Raw genomic sequence first — 20,088 nt, 5'->3', positions numbered from 1 at the left:
GGAAATGCTCAGAGATTCACTGAAAACGGAGCTGCTCAGAGATTCACTGAAAACGGAGCATGTGCAGAGTTGCCACCACAACTGCAAAAACCCTAGGTAGAATTGGGGACATAAACAGATAGAGAGCAGCAGGATCAACCAGGTTTTTTGCAAAATACAGAAAACAAATCTCATAGTGACCGAGTATAAACAGCATGTAATACAGAATTTGATAGTTTTTTTATGATGTGGGTTTAGTGACACTTTAAATAATTACTTACCAAGTAAGTTATACTTTTTAAGGTAACAAAGTTGTTCATTTGTAGATCATTCAGTCTTCCAGGAGTAGCAATGACTATATCCACTCCCTTTGCAACCACATTTATTTGGCCTTTACGGTCACCACCGCCATAAATACAAATGCTAAAAACAGAAGAATGAAAGTGATAAAACATTCTTCACATCTTTATTTATATCAGAGACAGGTCTACTTGGTTGGTGGCAGACTTTCAACTTTCAGTTTTTCTGATACAGGGATGAAGACGCTGGGCATTACTTGCTGGTGTCTCACTTAGCTTATAATTTTTCATGTAACCAGGGATGGAGGTGCCTTGCCTACAGGCTGGTGCCTCACTTAAAGTCCCACCGTGCAATTTTTGTGCGTTTTTGGTGGATGCAGTCTGATTTGACCTCAGTTTTTCACATACAGGGATGGAGACCAATAGCATGATGTGCTTGTGTCTCACTTAAAGTCCCAAATATTTTATGAAATTCGGGATAGAGGCACTGTGCTTTACAGGCTAATGCCTCATATAAAGTCCCAATCGTGTTTTATACTGTATCCACCAAGGGGATGGAGGTATATGCTTCTCAGCTGGTCCTTTTCAGTTTGTAACATCGCTATTAGATTTTTGATATATTAGACCAGTCATGGATGGGAGCAGGCTGGGATCAGTTTGGGCTGCCTCCCTTACACCTTTCTCCCATCCATCAGCAGCCATGTGCTTCCATTGCGGAGACACTCAACGACCAGCCACGTAGACCTACGTCGGCTGACTTTAAGGGGTTATACCAGGATGATGCCTCTAGCTAGAGGCATCATCCCGGTACCGTTGTTTAGAGCCGACGGGTGGCTTTCCGTCGGTAACGGGAGCCGCTCGATCGTTACCCGGGGGGGCGGGAGGGGACGCCCCCCTCCCGCCGCCTTCCGTGGCTTTGCTCGGGGCTCCCGTTCCACCGGGAGCCCTGAGCACCCAGCCGGCACGTCCGTCGGCTGGATGGAGTCCCGATGAATGACGGAAATGGCATTGATCGGGTCTCCGATGACGTAACCCGGAGGAGGCGTCCATGACGTCACTTCCGGGTTACTGTGCTGCAAAAGGCGGCAGATTTGAAAAACGGCTGTATGCAAAAATGCCGTTTTCGGCGTTTTGCATACAGGGAAGTGTAGTGGAGGGGTCTAGGGTCTTTTAGACCCTCGATCCCTCCATAAAGTGTACCTGTCACTACATATTGGTGTCACAAGGGAGGTTTACATTGCTTGTGACAGCAATAAAAGTGATCAGATTTTTTTTTTTTAAAAAACCTGTAATGAAGTTAAAAAAAAAAGAAAAAATAAATAGGAAAAAAAAAAGAAAAAATTTAGCCGCCCCCGTCACCGTTAGCTCGCGCACAAAAAAACGTATACGCAAGTCGAGCCGCGAATGAAATCGCTGTTCAAACCACACGTGAGGTATCGCCGCGATTGCCAGAGCGTGGGCAATAATTAAAAAAAAAAGAGCTACACTCTTAACTCTAAACTGGTAACCGTTAAATAAAATTTAAAGCGTCGCAGATTGAGATCTCTATTGACCGTAGTTTGTCGCCATCCCACGGGGGGGGGGGGGGCGCAATTTTAAACCGTAACATGTTGGGTATCTATTTACCCGGCGTGACATCATCTTTCACAATATACAAAAAAAATGGGCTAACTTTACTGTTTAGTATTTTTTAAATGCAGTGAAATGTGATTTTTCAATTTTTTTCCAAAAAAATGGCGTTTTAAAGACCGCTGCGCAAATACCGCGTGACAAAATTTTGCAATGACCGACATTTTATTCTCCAGAGTCTTTGCTAAAAAAATATATATAATGTTTGGGGGTTCCAAGTAGTTTTCTAGGAAAAAATACTGGTTTTAACTTGTAAACAAAAAGTGTCCGAAATAGGGCTGGGGGTAAAGTGGTTAAAATAGAAAGTGTTAGGACTGCAGGTAACACAGGGTGCCGTGTAGTGGCCCTGCAGCTTACATATGTGTTTGCAAATGCGTGTCAACTAAACCCCTGTTCTTTATTTATATCAGAGACAGGTCTACTTGGTTGGTGGCAGACTGGAGGATGAGTACATCAAACTGGGGGCTGGCTGGCTTTCATGTACCTCTTTTAATCATTTAAACTTTCAGTTTTTCTGATACAGGGATGGAGATGCTGGGCATTACTTGCTGGTGTCTCACTTAAAGTCCCACATAGCCTATATTTTGAAAAACATTCTCTACCTACACCACTGAAGTGACTAGCCTCAGGTGATCTACAGTGATGAATTAAATCTTTTTACATAAGTTGTACCCTGTTTATCTGCAGCCCTTTCTTTTCTAGAGTCAAACTACACACATCAAAAGCCATTTCTGAGTTTCCATGAGGCGGGGAACTGAATAGAGAAGCACGGCCAAAACCTTCTCATATCAATCACAGGAGTGCAGTTCATTCTGCACTCCTGTGACCCATTTTTAACAGGAAGCGGGCAAAATTCCGGCTGTCAGCCAACGTCACTCAGCCCGTCCAGGCTTTGGATTGATTTTCTCTGAAAACCCTCCTCTTCAGAGAAGCCTATCCTACCCACACCTAACAACTCTACCTCCATTTTATCCATCTGCCCATCCCCCTCGGTTACTGCCTTTTGTTTCACTTGACCCTCCCTTCTAGATTGTAAGCTCCAACGAGCAGGGCCCTCTGATTCCTCCGGTTTTGAATTGTACTGTAACTGTATTATCTTCCCCCACACTGTAAAGCACTGTGCAAACTGTTGGCGCTATATAAATCCTGTAGAATAATAATAATAATAATAATAATAATAATAATAATAATAATAATACCAACTGTGATGGAGAGGGAAATATTTGAGAAAGCAAGTGTCGATCAGCAGGAGTGGGTTGGTACAAGCTGATTGAGGCTAAGTGCAATATATCTGACGAGGCTTGTAGTAATGTTTGCACAAAAATCACTTTACACTCTGCTTGTCTGACTAGAGACTACACTGCGTTATTACAATCTACTAGCACCTGTTGGAAACATGTTGAAAAGTGGTTGAATAAATAAGCCGAATCATCCTCTAATAACCATACCAGCGATTCCACCTGAGCCATACTAAAGGGAAGAGACGTGTCATCACTCCTTTTAGGAATACTGGACAAAGCCAACTCTGCACAGACTTGAATCAATGGCTGAACATGACCAAACATCCTGCCCTGAACAACTAGGAAATGAGCAAGATTAATGCATTCTAACAGCTAGCCTTTGGCCCACTCCTTCAATATCTGTTGGCAATATTCCTTTTCCTCTGTCACTAGCAACGTAAAAGTATACAACCTCCTCAGGATGCATCTTGCAACAAACCGCAAAGCCAAGATGGGTTCCCTCTGCAGCCACTTCTGGTCAGCAATGGGTTTGGTGTTATTCCAGGAACAGGTGTGACCAGAAATGTGTAAACTTCCACAGAGAATACAAGGCACAAGTAAAATGTAAAATAATGCAATTTATTAAAAATAAGTGAAAATAAACGCACCTCCAATTTACCAAAATGGTGTAAATCCAACCAGAGAACCTAATAAGTAGTGAACACACACAACAAACAACTGCCTAAACCAAGTATATACAGTGACTTGAAAAAGTATTCATACCCCTTGAAATTTGCTACATTTTGTCGTTACAACCAAAAGCGTAAATGTATTTTATTGGGATTTTATGTGATAGATCAACACAGAGGCAGGAAAATGATAAATAGTTTTCAGAACTTATTACAAACTACAAAATTTATTACAACCCCCTCCCTTACTCTGATACCCCAAACTAAAATTTAGTGGAACCAATTACCTTCAGAAGTCACTGAATTAATAAATAGAGTGCACTTGTGTGTAATTTTTTTCTTAGTATAAATACAGCTGTTCTGTGAAGCTCTCAGAGGTTTTTTAGAGAACCTTAGTGAACAAACAGCATCACGAAGAAGGCCAAGGAACACACCAGACAAGTCAGAGATAAAGTTGTGGATATGTTTAAAGCAGGGTTAGGTAATAAAAAAAATATCCCAAGCTTTGAACATCTCACAGGGCACACTGTTCAATCCATCATCCGATAATGTAAAGAGTATGGCACAACTGCAAACCTACTAAGACATGGCTGTCCACCTAAACTGACAGGCCAGGCAAGGAGAGCATTATTCAGCGCACCAGAAAAGAGGCCCATGGTAACTCTGGAAGAGCTGCAGAGATCCACTGCTCAGGTGGAAAAATCTCTCCACAGGACAACTATTAGTCGCGCACTCCACAAATCTGGCCTTTATGGAAGAGTGGCAAGAAGAAAGCCATTGTTGAAAGAAAGCCATAAGAAGTCCCACTTGCAGTTTGCAAGGAGGCATGTGGGGGAAGTCCCCCTGAACACACCATTCCCACCGTGAAACATGGCGGTGGCTGCATGCTTTTCTTCACCAGGGACAGGGAAGCTGGTCAAAGTTGATAGAAAGATGAATGAAGCCAAATACAGGGCAATCTTCGAAAAAACCTATTAGAGTCTGCAAAAGACTGGGGCAGAGGTTCCCCTTCGAGCAGGACAACAACCCTAAACATATAGCAAGAGCTACAATGGAATGGTTTAGATCAAAGCATATTCATGCGTTAGAATGGCCCAGTCCAGACCTAAATCAGGGCTTGACAAATTTGCTTGGGATCTAGGAGCCAGCTAAAAAATTTAGAAGCCAGTTTTTTCCTGCATGCCGAATGGCTGGCTTCTGTCGGACCAGTTGCCATACACACGGACCAAATGGTGGTCAGTTTTTATTGAACCGGCTGATGTTGCGCGGCATTCGGCCCTGTCCATTTCAATCTGATGCCACCTGATTTGATTGTCCGGAAGGAAAGTAGGACCACCATCCGTCTGTTTTTGGCGGACAGGATCGGATGATGGCAGTGGTCAGCAGACATCCGTGGCTCCATAGAGGCGACTGAAGGGGCCAATCAGGTACGCCTGAAAAACTGACCTGATCAGACAGCCCATGTTAAAAGGGCCTTCGGCTGTGTGGCATGACAAGCAGAAAATGAAAAAAAAAAATTTATAAAAAACTGTTTCTATCTTTGAGGTTGTAAATGGAACGGAGGCCATTCCAACCAGCTGCCCTACAATCCCTGTCCACTCACTGGTAGGGACAGGGTGCCAGATCAAGCCCGCAACACCTTCATCCTCTTCTCTTTGGAAAGCGATGGGCAGGCAGTGAGAGCAGGCAGGGGAAATCCTCAGCACCGCCAGTGACTACTTGTTTCAGCCCCGGCCACCAGTTCCCCAATGTGAGCGCCTCACTCCAGCAGCCCGCAAAGCCATGGCCTCAAATACCGGCCAGCATGGCATCTTAGTCCGCACTACCGCGGGAGAGAGTGTAGCCCAGACACCAGGCTGCTAATTCTAGTCACTGATGCGACCTGGCGCCTGGGGTTTGTTGAGCCCTGACCTAAATCCAATAGAGAATCTGTGGCAAGACTTGAAAATTGCCGTTCACAGACACTTAAACTTGAGCTTAAACTATTTTGCAAAAAAGAATAGGCAAAAATTTTGCTCTAGATTTGCAAAGCTGGTAGAGACATACCCCAAAAAATATGTGCAACTGTAACTGCAGCGAAAAGTGGCTCTATAAAGTATTAAAGTAAAGGCTGAATACAAATGCACACCACACTTTTCACATTTGTAAAAAATTTTGAAAGTCATTAATTTTCCTTCCACTTCACAGCTATGTGTTGTGCCGCTTTGTGTTGGTCTATCACATAAAATACAATTACGATTTTGGTTGTAACATGACAAAATGTGAAAAATGTCAAGGCACTGTACAGGTAGCAGAATATGAAAAAGGTAAGGGAGCAAGGCAGGACAGGGAGAGAGAGGGTAAACAGAAGAAGGGACAAGCAGGTAGGCAAGGAATCAGGCTGCAGGGTCAGGGTCCAGGAACACAGGTCTGGGGAAACCGGGAACAAAACACCAAGGTGAGGGGAGAAGCACAGGCAGGGCTTAAATACACTTCCTTAACCTCCTCTCACCCTGCAACTGCATATAAACGGCTGTGTGGGAGCTCCCTCATTCTGAGTGGACGTGTCCATATGCAGTGGCGCAATCCCGTTAAGGCTGTGATCACAGGACACAGCCAAGACGTGATCAGTACATGGGCGCTGTGATTGTCCCACCCCACCACCTGACGGCTGTGTCCAATCACAGCCTTCACAATGTAAATAGACGCTGGTCTCTGTGACAGTTCTCCCTGCTGAGCTTGAGTGAGAGCTCAGTGCGGAAGGAGGGGAGGGGGGAGGAGATAGAATCTGCAAGATCTGTGACAGCTTTGTGTGTAAGGATGATTTTACACACACAGCGGTCACAGAACCCCCCACAAACATTACAACCAAGCACTACTGTCACCCCTGTCCCCATACACATCTGTCAGTGTCCCCATGAAACATCTGTACCAGTGCACAAAACATCTGTTAGTCCCCCATCACATCTGTACCAGTGCACAAAACATCTGTTAGTCCCCCATCACATCTGTACCAGTGCACAAAACATCTGTTAGTCCCCCATCACATCTGTACCAGTGCCCAAAACATCTGTTAGTCCCCCATCACATCTGTACCAGTGCACAAAACATCTGTTAGTCCCCCATCACATCTGTACCAGTGCACAAAACATCTGCAATAGTGCACCATTGTGACACAGTGTCTGCCGGTAGCTGATCAACATCTGTCCGTGTACCAGTGTCCCACCAATAAAACATTAAAAGCACCCCCCATGCTTGCGTGTAACAACGAACACACACGTTGGTCCCGTATGCATCGGAAAACAGTAACTAGCAATAATTCTGGAACCAGACCACCTGTGTAACGCTAAACTCCTAACCAATAAAGGTTTATAAAGAGTCGCCTATGGAGATTTTCAAAAACTGAAGTTTGGAGCCATTTCACTACCACGCACAATTTTAAAGTGCGATACGTTTGGTATTTATTTACCGAGCACAACACCAAATTTTATATCTAACTGAAAATTTGGGTATTGAATTGACTGTGTGCATTGAAATTTATTAAAATGCATTTATGCATTAGTGAGGAAAATTGTGTTCGAAAACACTGCTGCGCAAATACCGTGTGACATAAAAATTTGCAAAACCCACTATTTTATTCTTCAGGGCCTCTGCTACAAAAACAAAATATTTGGAGGTTCCAATTCATTTTCTAGCAAAAAATTGGATTTTTATCTTAACGTAAACTCTTTCTCTAAAGTTCATTGATGGACACAGCTCCAGAATCTTCTTGACCATTGGGTTATGCTGTCCCCTACAGGAGTAGGACACTAGGCAGAAAAAAGCTTTACCACGCCTTTGGGGCAGTCCCAGGGGGTATACTCCAACTTCCTGCTATAGGCATTCAGTTTTTTTGCAAGCAGGGTCAGAAGAAAAAAATAACCCAACTCAATAGAGGGGTGGGTGCTGTGTCCGTCAATGAACATCAGAGAAAAGGATTTTCCGGTAAGACGAAAATCCAATTTTTGTCTTTCGTTTATTGACGGACACAGCTCCAGATTCTTCTTGACCAATGGGACATCCCAAAGCAGTGTCAAAGATGAGGGGTGGGGGAAAAAAAACACAGCAGAAAAAGATTCCCAAAGGCTAAACCAAGCCAACCAGTTAACATGGAACTCAACCAGAAACAACTGGAGCTCACCTGAAAACAATACACCCTCAAAGAGGACCAAGTCCTCTCAAACCGCAGCCAGCCAAAAGCAGCATCTGCACCAGGTGGCCGCCTTGCAAACCGGGGTCCCCAACGGCAGAAGGCACTAAGCGCCCGCGTAGAATGCGTCTTAACAGGGAAAGAACGAACCTGACCCTTGATTGAATAGGCCTGTACTACCGTCTGTCTTATCCATCTGGAAATGGTTGCAGCAGACGCGGCAAACCCCTTGCGAGGTCCATCCGTACGGACAAAAAGTGAGTCCGATTTCCGAAATGACTCGGTTGCCGTCAGGTACACCATGATCGCCTAAACCACATCCAGAGAATGCAAGGCAATCTCCTTAGGATGCTTGGGACACAGGGAAGGCAACACAATGTCTTTATTCAGATGGAAACCGGAGACAACTGACAAGGGCGAAGCACCACTTTACCGCTGTGAACCACTAGATAAGGTGGAAGACAAAGCTGCCAGCTCAGACACCCTGCGTGTGGTAGTAATCGCCACCAAGGTCACCTTCTGGGACAATGTAAGCAGGGGAATCTCACGAATATTTTCAAAAGGAAGAACTGACAGCACCAAATTGAGGTATTGCTCCCAACGTTCCGACATCTTGCCATGAATCTCTGCACCTTCCTGATGAGGCGCCAACAGAACCACCTCATGAGTTCCCCATCGGCGACAGTTGATGAAACCGCTCCAGATGAAGTGACCTTTCTCCTTGGTCCAAGGCCTGTCAACTGAGGTAATCCGCCTGCCAATTTTTCACCCCTGGAACATGCACAGCCGAGAGCGCTGGGATGAAACATTTCATTCACCTTACAACACCGGCTACTTCGAGCTGCTAGGACACTTTTGGTGCCCCCTTGATGATTGACATATGCCACGGCCCTGGCATGGTTAGACTGAATCAGTACCAGAGAACACCCCTGAAGACGAACCATCCAATGGGCCAGACAAAGTCTGGTTGCCAGAAGTTCTAGTACGTTGATTGGTAGCCCGAGTCCAAACTCCCTGAGCACAGTCTTTGCTCAAAACACCTCCCCACCCGTACAGGCTGGCATCCGTGGTGATCACCATCCAGTACAGGAGAAGGAAGGATTTTCCCTGAGGAAGAGCGAAGCCACCAAATCAGAGACACTTTCGTACCCCAGTTCAACAGGATCATATTGTCCAGAGACTGAATTCTTGTCCAACTTGGCAAGAGGTTTCGTATGGAACTGTGCAAAGGGAACCACCTCGAAGGGAGACACCATCAGGCCTAGCACCTGCATGCACGTCTGTAGAGAAGACTGACTGCTGAAGTTGAATGGCATCCTGCAGCTTCTGGAACTTGTTCAGCGGGAGAAACACCCTGAGGGGCCGAGACCAGAGTCAGACCCATATAGTCCAACTTGGTGGACAGAACCAGAGCAGACTTCTGAAAATCCAGAATCCACCCGAACTCCTGCAGAGTCCACACAGTGATGTCCAGGTTGTCCTGTAGAGCAGTTGGAGACTCTGCTCGTAGAAGATGATCGTCCAGGTACCACAGCACCACAATCTGACGCTGTCGTAACAACCGGGGCCAGCACTTTTGTGAACACCCCAGCCGAGACAAAAGGTTAATGTCACAAACTCATCGTGCTCCTCGCCCACAGCAAATCGAAGAAAGCGATGATGCCTGACATATACAGGGATATGAAGGTAAGCATCCTTGATATCAATAGAGGCCAGAAGATCCCCTTGATGAAGGGATGCCACTACCATGTGAATGGATTCCATCCAATTTTGTACCCGCACAAAGCGGTTCAAAGCCTTGAGGTCCAGGATTGGACGATCTTTGCCTTATTTCCTGGGAACAGTAAATAGATTTGAATAAAACCCCTGAAAACATTCCGATTCCGGAACTGGTGCAATGACCACTTGTCCCCAGGCGATCTGGGGACAAACGCAGGTTGGAAAGGGAAGAACCTTGCTGGAGGCCAAGACCAAAACTCGATCTTGTAACCGGACCGAATCAACTCGTGGACCCACCTGTCTTGAATCAAGGTCCACGTGTCTGAAAAGAAGCAAAGACATCCCCCCACCCCAGAAATGGGTGAGGGCGCCCCTTCTGGTAGAAGAGGGCTTGTCCGCGGGTCTAGAGGGACCCGCCCTTGGCTTACCAGACCACGGCCTCTTTGAATCTCCTGAGGTGGTTCGAACTGGTTTCGATGATCCCTTGTCCTGAGATCCTACGGAACAAAAGGGCTGCTTGTGAGCGGAGAAGAAAGAGCCACGTTTGCGACAAGACTCCTTGCTCCTGGTAGCCTGTGGGAAAAGAGTTCTCTTCCCCCTCCCGTAAGACCCTTAATGATCTCAGCCATGGAAGCTCCGAACAGCAGATCTCCTAAAAAAGGGAGATCAGACAGGACCTTCTTGGAAGCCTGGTCCGTAGATCAGTATTTGAGCCATATCATGGAAGGATCACCGCTGTTACAGATATCCTGCAAACTAAGGGAGCCACATCCAAAGAGGCATCACAGATGAACTCCAACCCCTGGACCAACTGGTCCGCCAGCTCCGCAAATTTAGGGGGAATCTGTTCCCCTTCCAAATCCTGGCACAAAAGCTTTGCCCATTCCATTGAGGTCTGGGAAACCAAAGTTATGGTAAACATCAGTCCAAGGATGGAACCGGACATGGTAAAAATTTGTCGGATCAGAGATTCCGCTCTCTTGTCAAAAGGGTCTTTAAAAGACGGGGAGAGTCCTCCACCTGGAGAAGGGTGGCTTTATTTAACCGGGAAACCTGAGAATTCATCATAGGCGGTGCTGTTCGTTTTGCAGGGACTCTGCAAAAGGATACCTTCTAGGAAAACGCTTAGGCAACCCGACAGAGCGTTTTGGGAAACCCCACTGACTCGTGACAATCCTGTAAGAATAGGCGGGAAAGGGGAAAACCTTTGCCAACTTTGAGGACCTACGGGTAATGAAATGTACCTGCGTCTTTGACGCAGCTGCATCCTTCAGTTTTACAGTTGCCCGCATGATACAATCAGTGCATCCAGTAGCGCCTTTTCATGCACGGCCATAGTGGAAGAGGATTTATCAAAGCACTCAGGGTGCATGGACGCAGACCCAGTAGGGTGACTCATGTCCGCAGTGGCTGGGTCAACCTCAGAATCTGAGGAGACAGAGGATGCAAGTGAAGGCGGGGGGCACTTTTTGCCCATCCTGTGCTGCAGGACCATATCTACCCTGGACACTAGTGACTCTAGGACAGCCGTCAGAGCAGACAAAGTGGACTGGGACCCATAGGGCACCGCAGCCTCTGAGGGACTCCATGGGTTAACCCGGGGACCAGTAGCAAAAAAACAACAAATTACTGCTAAAAAAAAAACCCACTGCTGCACAAGCAGCATCACAAGTCCCAGCGCACCATATTTGCTGCTGCTATAGGAAAAGAGGGAGGCATTTTGCCCCCACAGGGACTCACTACCACCTACTCTGGATAGAGCAAAACGCCAGGCTGCATGGTGTTCAGAGGAGGAGGAAATCCAGGAAGTAACACTGGAGGCCAACTGCCGAATCAGCGCTCCATATGCTTTAAAAAAACTATTTTTGACTTACCGTAAAATCCTTTTCTCTTAAGTTTACTGAAGTACTCTGATGCATATCAGTAGGTTATACTGCCACCTACAGGAGTAGGACACTAGGCAGAAAAAAAAGTTCTGGCTACGCCTATGGGCAGTCCCAGGGGGTATACCTTCGCTTCCTGCATAGGATGTCAGTTTTGTATCAAAGGAGCAATAATACCAACCCAACTCAATAGAGGGGCGGGTACTGCGTCCGTCAATGAACTGAGTGTTGTGCGTTTGACCGGGCTGTGCGACTTAGTGTTGTGCGTCTGACCGGGCTGTGCGACTTAGTGTTGTACGTCTGACCGGGCTGTGCGACTTAGTGTTGTGCGTCTGACCGGGCTGTGCGACTTAGTGTTGTGCGTCTGACCGGGCTGTGCGACTTAGTGTTGTGCGTCTGACCGGGCTGTGCGACTTAGTGTTGTACGTCTGACCGGGCTGTGCGACTTAGTGTTGTGCGTCTGACCGGGCTGTGCGACTTAGTGTTGTGCGTCTGACCGGGCTGTGCGACTCAGCGTTGTGCGTCTGACCGGGCTGTGCGACTTAGTGTTGTGCGTCTGACCGGGCTGTGCGACTTAGTGTTGTGCGTCTGACCGGGCTGTGCGACTTAGTGTTGTGCGTCTGACCGGGCTGTGCGACTTAGTGTTGTGCGTCTGACCGGGCTGTGCGACTTAGTGTTGTGCGTCTGACCGGGCTGTGCGACTCAGCGTTGTGCGTCTGACCGGGCTGTGCGACTTAGTGTTGTGCGTCTGACCGGGCTGTGCGACTTAGTGTTGTGCGTCTGACCGGGCTGTGCGACTCAGCGTTGTGCGTCTGACCGGGCTGTGCGACTCAGCGTTGTGCGTCTGACCGGGCTGTGAGATTGTGAGTGTTGTGTGACTGACCGGGTCAAGTGAGTGGAGCGGAATACCAGAGGGTGAGAAGGTAGCGTTAGGAAGCTAGGAAATAGCCACAAAGGATAGACTTAAATCGCTGAATCCCCATTAGATTAGATAGTAGGTACAATGCCCGGCGGGTGTGGAGATGCGATTCGGTGTACATCTTGTAATATGTATGCGTTCCTCAGACATGTGATCGAGGGCGAATACAAATGCGCAAAATGTAAGCACGTTGCTTCCCTGGAAGCTCAGGTCCTGAATCTAGGGAAGCAGCTGGCAACACTGAGACGAATGTCCATACCGGAGGAGAGCCAGGATCGTACCAGTCAGGTGCAGACAGGGGCCTGCACAGAGGTGGGCGGAGTATTGGAGGTGCAGGCATCAGAGCAGTTTAGAGGGGTGACAGTTAGGAGGGGTAGAAGGGGACAAGGCAAGGAGGCTGATCCTGGGCTGGAGCACCCCAATAGATACGCCCCGTTGTGTGATGTTGGGGAAACCAGTCAGGGACCAGCATTGCTGGAGCAGAGCGACGCCCCTAGCTGCCAGGGGAAGAACTCCTCCAGTGAGGCCGGAAGAAAGGGAAAGGAAAGACAGGTGCTGGTGGTAGGGGACTCAATTATTAGAAGGACAGATAGTGTAATTTGTGACAAAGACCGTGTGCGCCGAACAGTCTGTTTGCCGGGCGCTCGGGTTCGGCACATCGCGGATCGGGTGAACAGATTATTGGGTGGGGCTGGGGAAGACCCAGCTGTCATGGTACACGTGGGTACCAATGACATAGGCAGAGGAAGACGGAGAGTCCTAAACGATTTCAGGGACTTAGGCGCTAAGTTGAGGACTAGGACCTCCAAGGTAGTATTTTCCGAAATACTACCTGTACCTCGAGCCACACCAGAGAGGCAGCGGGAGATTAGGGAAGTTAACGAGTGGCTGAGGAGCTAGTGTAGTAAGGAGGGTTTCGGGTTCCTGGAGAACTGGGCCGACTTCTCAGTCGGTCACCGGCTCTTTGGTAGGGACGGATTGCACCTAAATGGGGTGGGTGCAGCCGTACTGGGTGCGAGGATGGCCAAAAAGTTAGAGGGGCTTTTAAACTAGGGAATGGGGGGGAGGGTACAGATGTAGAATTAGCCAGTGGAAAGCAAGTTTCAGAGGGCAGAAATGGGGGCATTAGCGGTAGGGTGTTCGGAGCTCCTATACCCAGGGTGGGTACGGGGAAAAAAATCAAGAGAGCAGCCTAAAAACATCAAATGAGGATAAATGTAACCGATCAAAATTACGAGGCTTGTATACCAATGCCAGAAGCCTGGCCAACAAGATGGGAGAGCTGGAGCTGCTGATGTTTGAGAAAGACTTAGATTTTGTGGGGATAACTGAGACTTGGTTTGACAGCTCTCATGACTGGATGGCGACCATTCAGGGGTATTCCCTTTATCGCAGAGATCGAGAGGGTAAAAAAGGGGGAGGGGTATGTTTGTATATTAAGAACAGTATACAGGAAAATATGAGGGATGATATTAATAATGGAGCTATGGACGAGGCAGAATCCCTATGGGTAGAGCTTCAAAGGAAAGGCACGGTGGGGAAGGCAATATTGGGCGTATGCTATAGGCCCCCCAACCAGAGGGAGGAGGGTGAGGCGGACCTCATGTTACAGATAGGATTGGCAGCAAGGATGGGAAATGTCATTATAATGGGGGACTTTAATTATCCTGATATAGACTGGGCAGAAGGAACCGCGCATTCAGCCAAGGCTCGGCAGTTCCTAAATGTTTTGCAGGACAATTTCATGGGTCAGATGGTGAATGCACCGACAAGAAACAATGCGGTACTTGACCTACTGATTACCAACAATACAGACCTGCTCACGGATATAGAAATACGGGACAACTTAGGGAACAGTGACCATAGGTCAATTGGTTTCATTATTAATTACAGTAATAGGAAACACAAGGGTAATATAAGGACACTGAATTTCAAAAGAGACAATTTCCCATAACTGCGCTCGCTGCTAGAAAATATCAAATGGGATAGAACCCTGGGAACAAAGAACACGGAGGAAAAATGGGAGTGCTTCAAGAGCATACTTAACAAGGGGGTGGGCCAGTGCATTCCACAGGGAAATAAACTTAAAAGAGCAAAACTAAACCCTGGGTGGCTAAACTCCAACATAAAAATGTATATTCGAGCTAAAGAAAAGGCCTTCAAAAAATACAAGACTGAGGGGTCATTGGCAGCATTTAAGCACTAAAAAAGAGTGTAATAAGAAATGTAAAGACGAAATCAGGGCGGCTAAAATAGAACACGAGAGACATATAGCGGAGGAGAGTAAAAAGAACCCCAAGAAGTTCTTTAAGTATATAAACAGTAAGAAAGCGAGGCCAGAGCACATTGGCCCCATAAAAGATGATAAAGGAAAAATGGCCACAGAGGACAGAGAAAAGGCAGAAGTGTTAAATAATTTATTTTCTTCAGTCTTCACAAAGGAATCGGGGGTCTTACACAAACCCCGCTTGTAAGGCCGAACTAAATAATACACCTCAGGAAGTGCCGCCATGGCTAACAGAGGATAGACTTAGAGCTAAACTAGAGAAACTTAACATAAATAAATCCCCGGGACTGGATGGCTTGCACCCAAGGGTTCTTAATGAGCTCAGCCAGGTGATTGCCAGACCATTATTCTTGATCTTTAAGGATAGTTTACAGACGGGTATGGTGCCAGCTGATTGGAAAAAAACCAACGTGGTACCAATATTTAAAAAGGGGCCGAGATATATCCCGGGTAACTATAGGCCGGTCAGCCTAACATCAGTAGTCTGCAAAATTTTGGAGGGGATGATAAGGGACCACATACAAGACTTTAGTAATGAAAACGGTATTATAAGTAGTAATCAACATGGATTCATGAAAAATCATTCGTGCCAAACCAATCTATTAACCTTCTACGATGAAGTGAGCTGCCACTTAGATAAAGGTAAGCCTGTGGATGTGGTGTATCTGGACTTTGCAAAGGCCTTTGACACCGTTCCCCACAAACGCTTACTGTACAAACTAAGGAAGGTAGGTATGGACCATAAGGTGAGTACCTGGATAGAGAACTGGCTCCAGGGGAGAGTACAGAGGGTGGTGATTAATGGGGAGTACTCGGATTGGGCAGGTGTGGAAAGTGGGGTCCCCCAGGGTTCTGTCCTGGGACCAATCCTGTTTAATTTATTCATAAATTATCTAGAGGAGGGGATATCTAGTACAATCTCAGTATTTGCAGATGATACTAAATTAGGCATGCCAATATCTTCTATGCAGGATGTGGAAATCTTGCAAGCAGACCTGAACAAAATAACGGGGTGGGCAACTACATGGCAGATGAGATTTAATGTAGAAAAATGTAAAGTAATGCACTTGGGGGCCAGAAACCAGAAAGCAAGCTACTCACTAGGGGGGGAACCTCTGGGTGAGTCTAGGATGGAAAGGGACCTGGGGGTACTGGTAGAAAACAGGCTTGGCAGTGGCATGCAATGCCAAGCCGCCGCAAGCAAAGCCAACAGAATACTGGGTTGTATAAAAAAGGGGATTCACTCCAGAAATAGAGATTATTCTTCCACTCTACAAGACTCTGGTCCGGCCACATCTGGAGTATGCTGTCCAGTTCTGGGTACCGGTCCTCAGGAAGGATGTGCTGGAACTGGAGAAAGTCCAGAGAAGGGCAACAAAAATAATTAGGGGAATGGAGGACATCAGCTATGAGGAAAGACTACAAGCACTGAACCTATTCTCTCTGGAGAAGAGACGATTGAGGGGGGATATGATATCAATGTACAAATACTGTACTGGCGACCCTAGCATAAGGAACAAACTATTCAGAGAAAGGAGATACAATAAGACACGTGGCCACTCACTAAAACTTGAGGAAAGGCGGTTTAACCTTAAAGTGCGTAAGGGGTTCTTCACTGTAAGAGCGGTAAGGATGTGGAATTCTCTTCCACAAGCAGTCATATCAGCGGGGAGCATTGATAGTTTCAAAAAACTATTGGATGGACACCTTAAAGACCACAACATACAGGGGTATACAATGTACGGTTAAAAGCAAACACACACACACACATCATAGGTTGAACTGGATGGACTGATGTCTTTTTTCAACCTCACTATGTAACTATGCAACTTAAGAGAAAAGTATTTTACAGTAAGTCAAAAATCCATTTTTCTCTATCATACATTGATGGACGCAGTCTCTGATGCCTATCAGTAGGGACGTCCCAAAGCAGTGCCATAAAATGAGGGGTGGGAACAGAATGATAAATTCCCCAAGGCTAAACCATAGCCAACTAGGCAACACAGGACTCATTAGAACAGATGAGGCCCACCTGAAACAAACAGTAAACACCCTCAAGGAAGGGCAAAAGGCCCCCTAAACAGCAGCCTGCAAAACGTTGCGCCCAAAAGAGGCATCTGCAGATTCCAGCACATCCACCTTATAAAATTTGGTAAAGGTGTGAACAGACGACCAGGTAACCCCGTTGCAAACCTGTTAGCACAGATGCCTGATGGCGAAAAGCCCAGGAAGCACTAAGCGCCTGAGTAGAATGCGCCTTAACAGGGAAAGGAGGAACCTGACCCTTAATCGAATAGGCCTGCACACCACCGCCTGTCTGAGCCATCTGGAATTAGTCGCTGCAGACACAGGCAGACCTTTCTTAGGGCCATCCGTGAGTACAAACAGCGAGTCTGACTTCTGAAAAGACTCAGTAGTCGCCAAGTACACCCTGATTGCCCGAACCCCATCCAGAGTACGCAGTGCAAACTCCTTAGTATGTTTTGGCTTAGGACACAAAGGGTAACACCATGTCCTCATTTAAGTGGAAACTATCTTTGGAAGGAAGGACAGATCCGGACAAAGTACCACTTTATCTCTGTGAACCACCAGGTAGGTAGAATGACAGGACAACGCTGCCAGTTCCGACACCCTGCGGGCAGAAGTGATAGCCACCAAAAAGGCCACCTTCTGGGATAAGGTAAGCAGGGGAATCTCCCGAATACTTTCGAAGGGAGGTTTCTGGAGAACTGACAACACGAAATTAAGGTCCCAAGGCGGCAACGGAGGTCGCACCAGAGGTACCAAGTGTCACACCCCCTGGATGAAGTTACGCACCAGGGAATGGGTAGCCAATGGCCTGTGGAAGAAAATAGCCAAGGCTGAAACCTGACCCTTGATAGTACCCAAGGCCAGCTTTTGATCAAGCATTGAAGGAAAGCCAAGAACCGAGCCACTGAGTAAGAGGCGAGGGGGAGCCCCAAGAGACTCACACCACGCAATATACGACTTCCACGTACGATGATAAATCTTCCAAGAAGTCGCTTTTCTCGCTTTAAGCAGAGTGGGAATCACCGAAGCAGACAAATCCCTGTTTTTCAGCACCTGGCTTTCAACAGCCAAGCCATCAAAGCCAACGACCGTAAAGCAGGATGGGATATTGAGCCTAGAGACAGTAGATCCTCTCTGAGAGGAGGCCTCCGAGGAGCGTCTGCGACTAGTCTGACCAGGTCAGCGTACCAAGCCCGGCAAGATCAGTACAGTTTTTCCTGAGGAAGAAACACCCTGACTGATGAGTCCAAAGTCAGGCCCAGGTAACCCAGTCTCATGGAAGGGACCAAGGACGACTTCTCAAGGTTCAGAATCCACCCAAACTCCTCCAGAGTTCTCATGGTGATTGCCAGATTTGTAGGAGACTCCGCATAGAGAAGCAGATCGTCCAGGTAACCCAGGACCGATATCCCCCACAGCGCCAGAATCAGAGCCAACACCTTTGTGAAGACCCGAGGAGCAGAGGAGAGACCAAAAGGGCAATGCCACAAACGGATAGTGATCCTCTCCCACAGCAAAACTGAGAAATAGTTGGTGTCCTTCACGGTTTGGGATGAGAAGGTAGGCATCTTTGATGTCTATGGAGGCCAGGTAATCCCCCTGATGTAGGGAAGCCACCACCATGTGAACAGATTCCATCTTGAATATTTGAACTCGCACGAAACCATTCAGTGCCTTCAGGTCCAGGATTGGATACACCTTGCCTTCCTTCCTGGGAACAGTGAACTGGTTTAAATAAAAGCCATGAAAATGTTACGCACATGAAACCAGAACTATTACTCCCTGTTGTGCCAGGTCCTCAACTGCCCCAGACAGTGCCAGCAAGCGATCCAGGGACAGTCGCACATTGGAAGGGAAAAACCTTACTGGAGGGACGGATCGAAACTCAATCTTGTAACCGAACCCTATGACCTCTTGAATCCATTTGTCTGGTATCTGGGCTAGCCACAGGTCTGGGAACCAGCAAAGGCATTTCCCCCACCCCAGATACGGGCGAGGTCGCACTTTCAGGCAGAGGAGGTCTTGTCCGCAGGTCTGGAGAAACCAGACTTGTTTGCCAGACCAGGGTCGCTTGGAACCAACCGAGGGAGTCTTGAACCTGGGGCAGGTTGCTGTAATGGTGATGGGGCGGGGGGTGTGCGCATCGACGACTGGCTGAGAGGGGGTGTGCTGTAACCTGGTGGGGGCTCCTGCCGGTCCCCCCCTTCCCGTTTGTGCCTTGCCTTGGGCCCCAGGGAGCCCTCCTGGAGCCGCCATTTTGTTGTGGCCTGTTTTCTGTATATACGGTGGCCATGTTTGTGCAGTCCGGCGGCCATTTTGTGTTGGTCCAGCATTAAAAATAGCAGCAACCATGACAGTGGAGCCTTCTGCGTAGCGATTTCAGCTGTGGGAGGCCCTCCTTATCCCCTGGTCCTGACTCCTGGGTCCCTTTCCTTCTGGACGCCACACATGGAGTACACTGCATCCTGGTGCCTGTCTGGTGGGGTGGCAAGTCTGGTGGGGGCCTTCCTCTCTCTACTGGGGGTGCTCTGTTGCTGGCGACCAGGTGGTGTTATAAGCGCAGTGGGGGTATCCCTTAGTGTTTTTTTTTTTTTTTAAACATTTTGTGTAGTCCCCTTATCCCTTATAGAGTTTTTGAAGCACGATTCCCCACCTGACCCCCTTCTCAGAGGCCGCGGGGCCCCCTAGGTCCCAACCATCCATTGATGCCATGATGGCGTGTCCTGGAGTCCTGTGTTTCCTGGGTGGAGGTGGCTTTTGAGCGGCGGACTAACAAAAAGCACCCCCCGCCTTCCCCGGTCTCATCTGTCTACTCAGATCCTTTTTTGTCCCTAAGCGTTTTGCAATGAGGTACCCTTTTCCCTCCTTAAAAGAGTGTGAATCCCCCAGTTTCCAGGTTGAATAAGGCAACTATGGTTCAGGTGGAAGAGTCTCTGGCCTTTAAGGATCCCACTGACAGGAAGGCGAAGTCTGTGGCCTGCAATATGTTCCCTGTTGCTGGTTTGGCTTTAGGCCGGTATTCACCATTTTCTAATGTCACAAACTGAGTGGGCTCAACTTTTACGCTGTGACCTGGAGGGGGAGCAGCTCCCCCCTGCCTTTGCTGAGCTAGCGGACCAGTTAGTCCAGGAGCTGCAGGTTATTTGTGATAGCTCTTTGGATGCGGCTCTCCTGATTTCTAGACTGTTTCGTCACATAGACAAAATGCATAGGGCGGAGTTTACAGCGTCAACACTTCCGGTTAGGGAAGCTCGGATCATGGAAC

General features: G+C 47.6%; 1 protein-coding gene across 1 annotated transcript in view; it reads right to left on the bottom strand.

The window, feature by feature from the left end:
- DDX43 (DEAD-box helicase 43) overlaps positions 1-20,088 on the bottom strand; it is a gene marked incomplete at both ends in the record, with an annotated part of 462,922 nt that overhangs the window by 238,826 nt on the left and 204,008 nt on the right. Inside the window, 1 exon segment of the mRNA XM_082249917.1 lies at positions 261-402. Within this exon segment, the coding sequence (XP_082106043.1) occupies positions 261-402 (142 nt within the window).

The sequence above is a fragment of the Pelophylax lessonae genome (assembly GCF_965119305.1).
Source record: "Pelophylax lessonae genome assembly, chromosome: 3".
Classification (NCBI taxonomy): Eukaryota; Metazoa; Chordata; class Amphibia; order Anura; family Ranidae; genus Pelophylax; species Pelophylax lessonae.
Note: the sequence above shows the minus strand (reverse complement) of the source record. Positions and strands in the feature narration are given on the sequence as shown.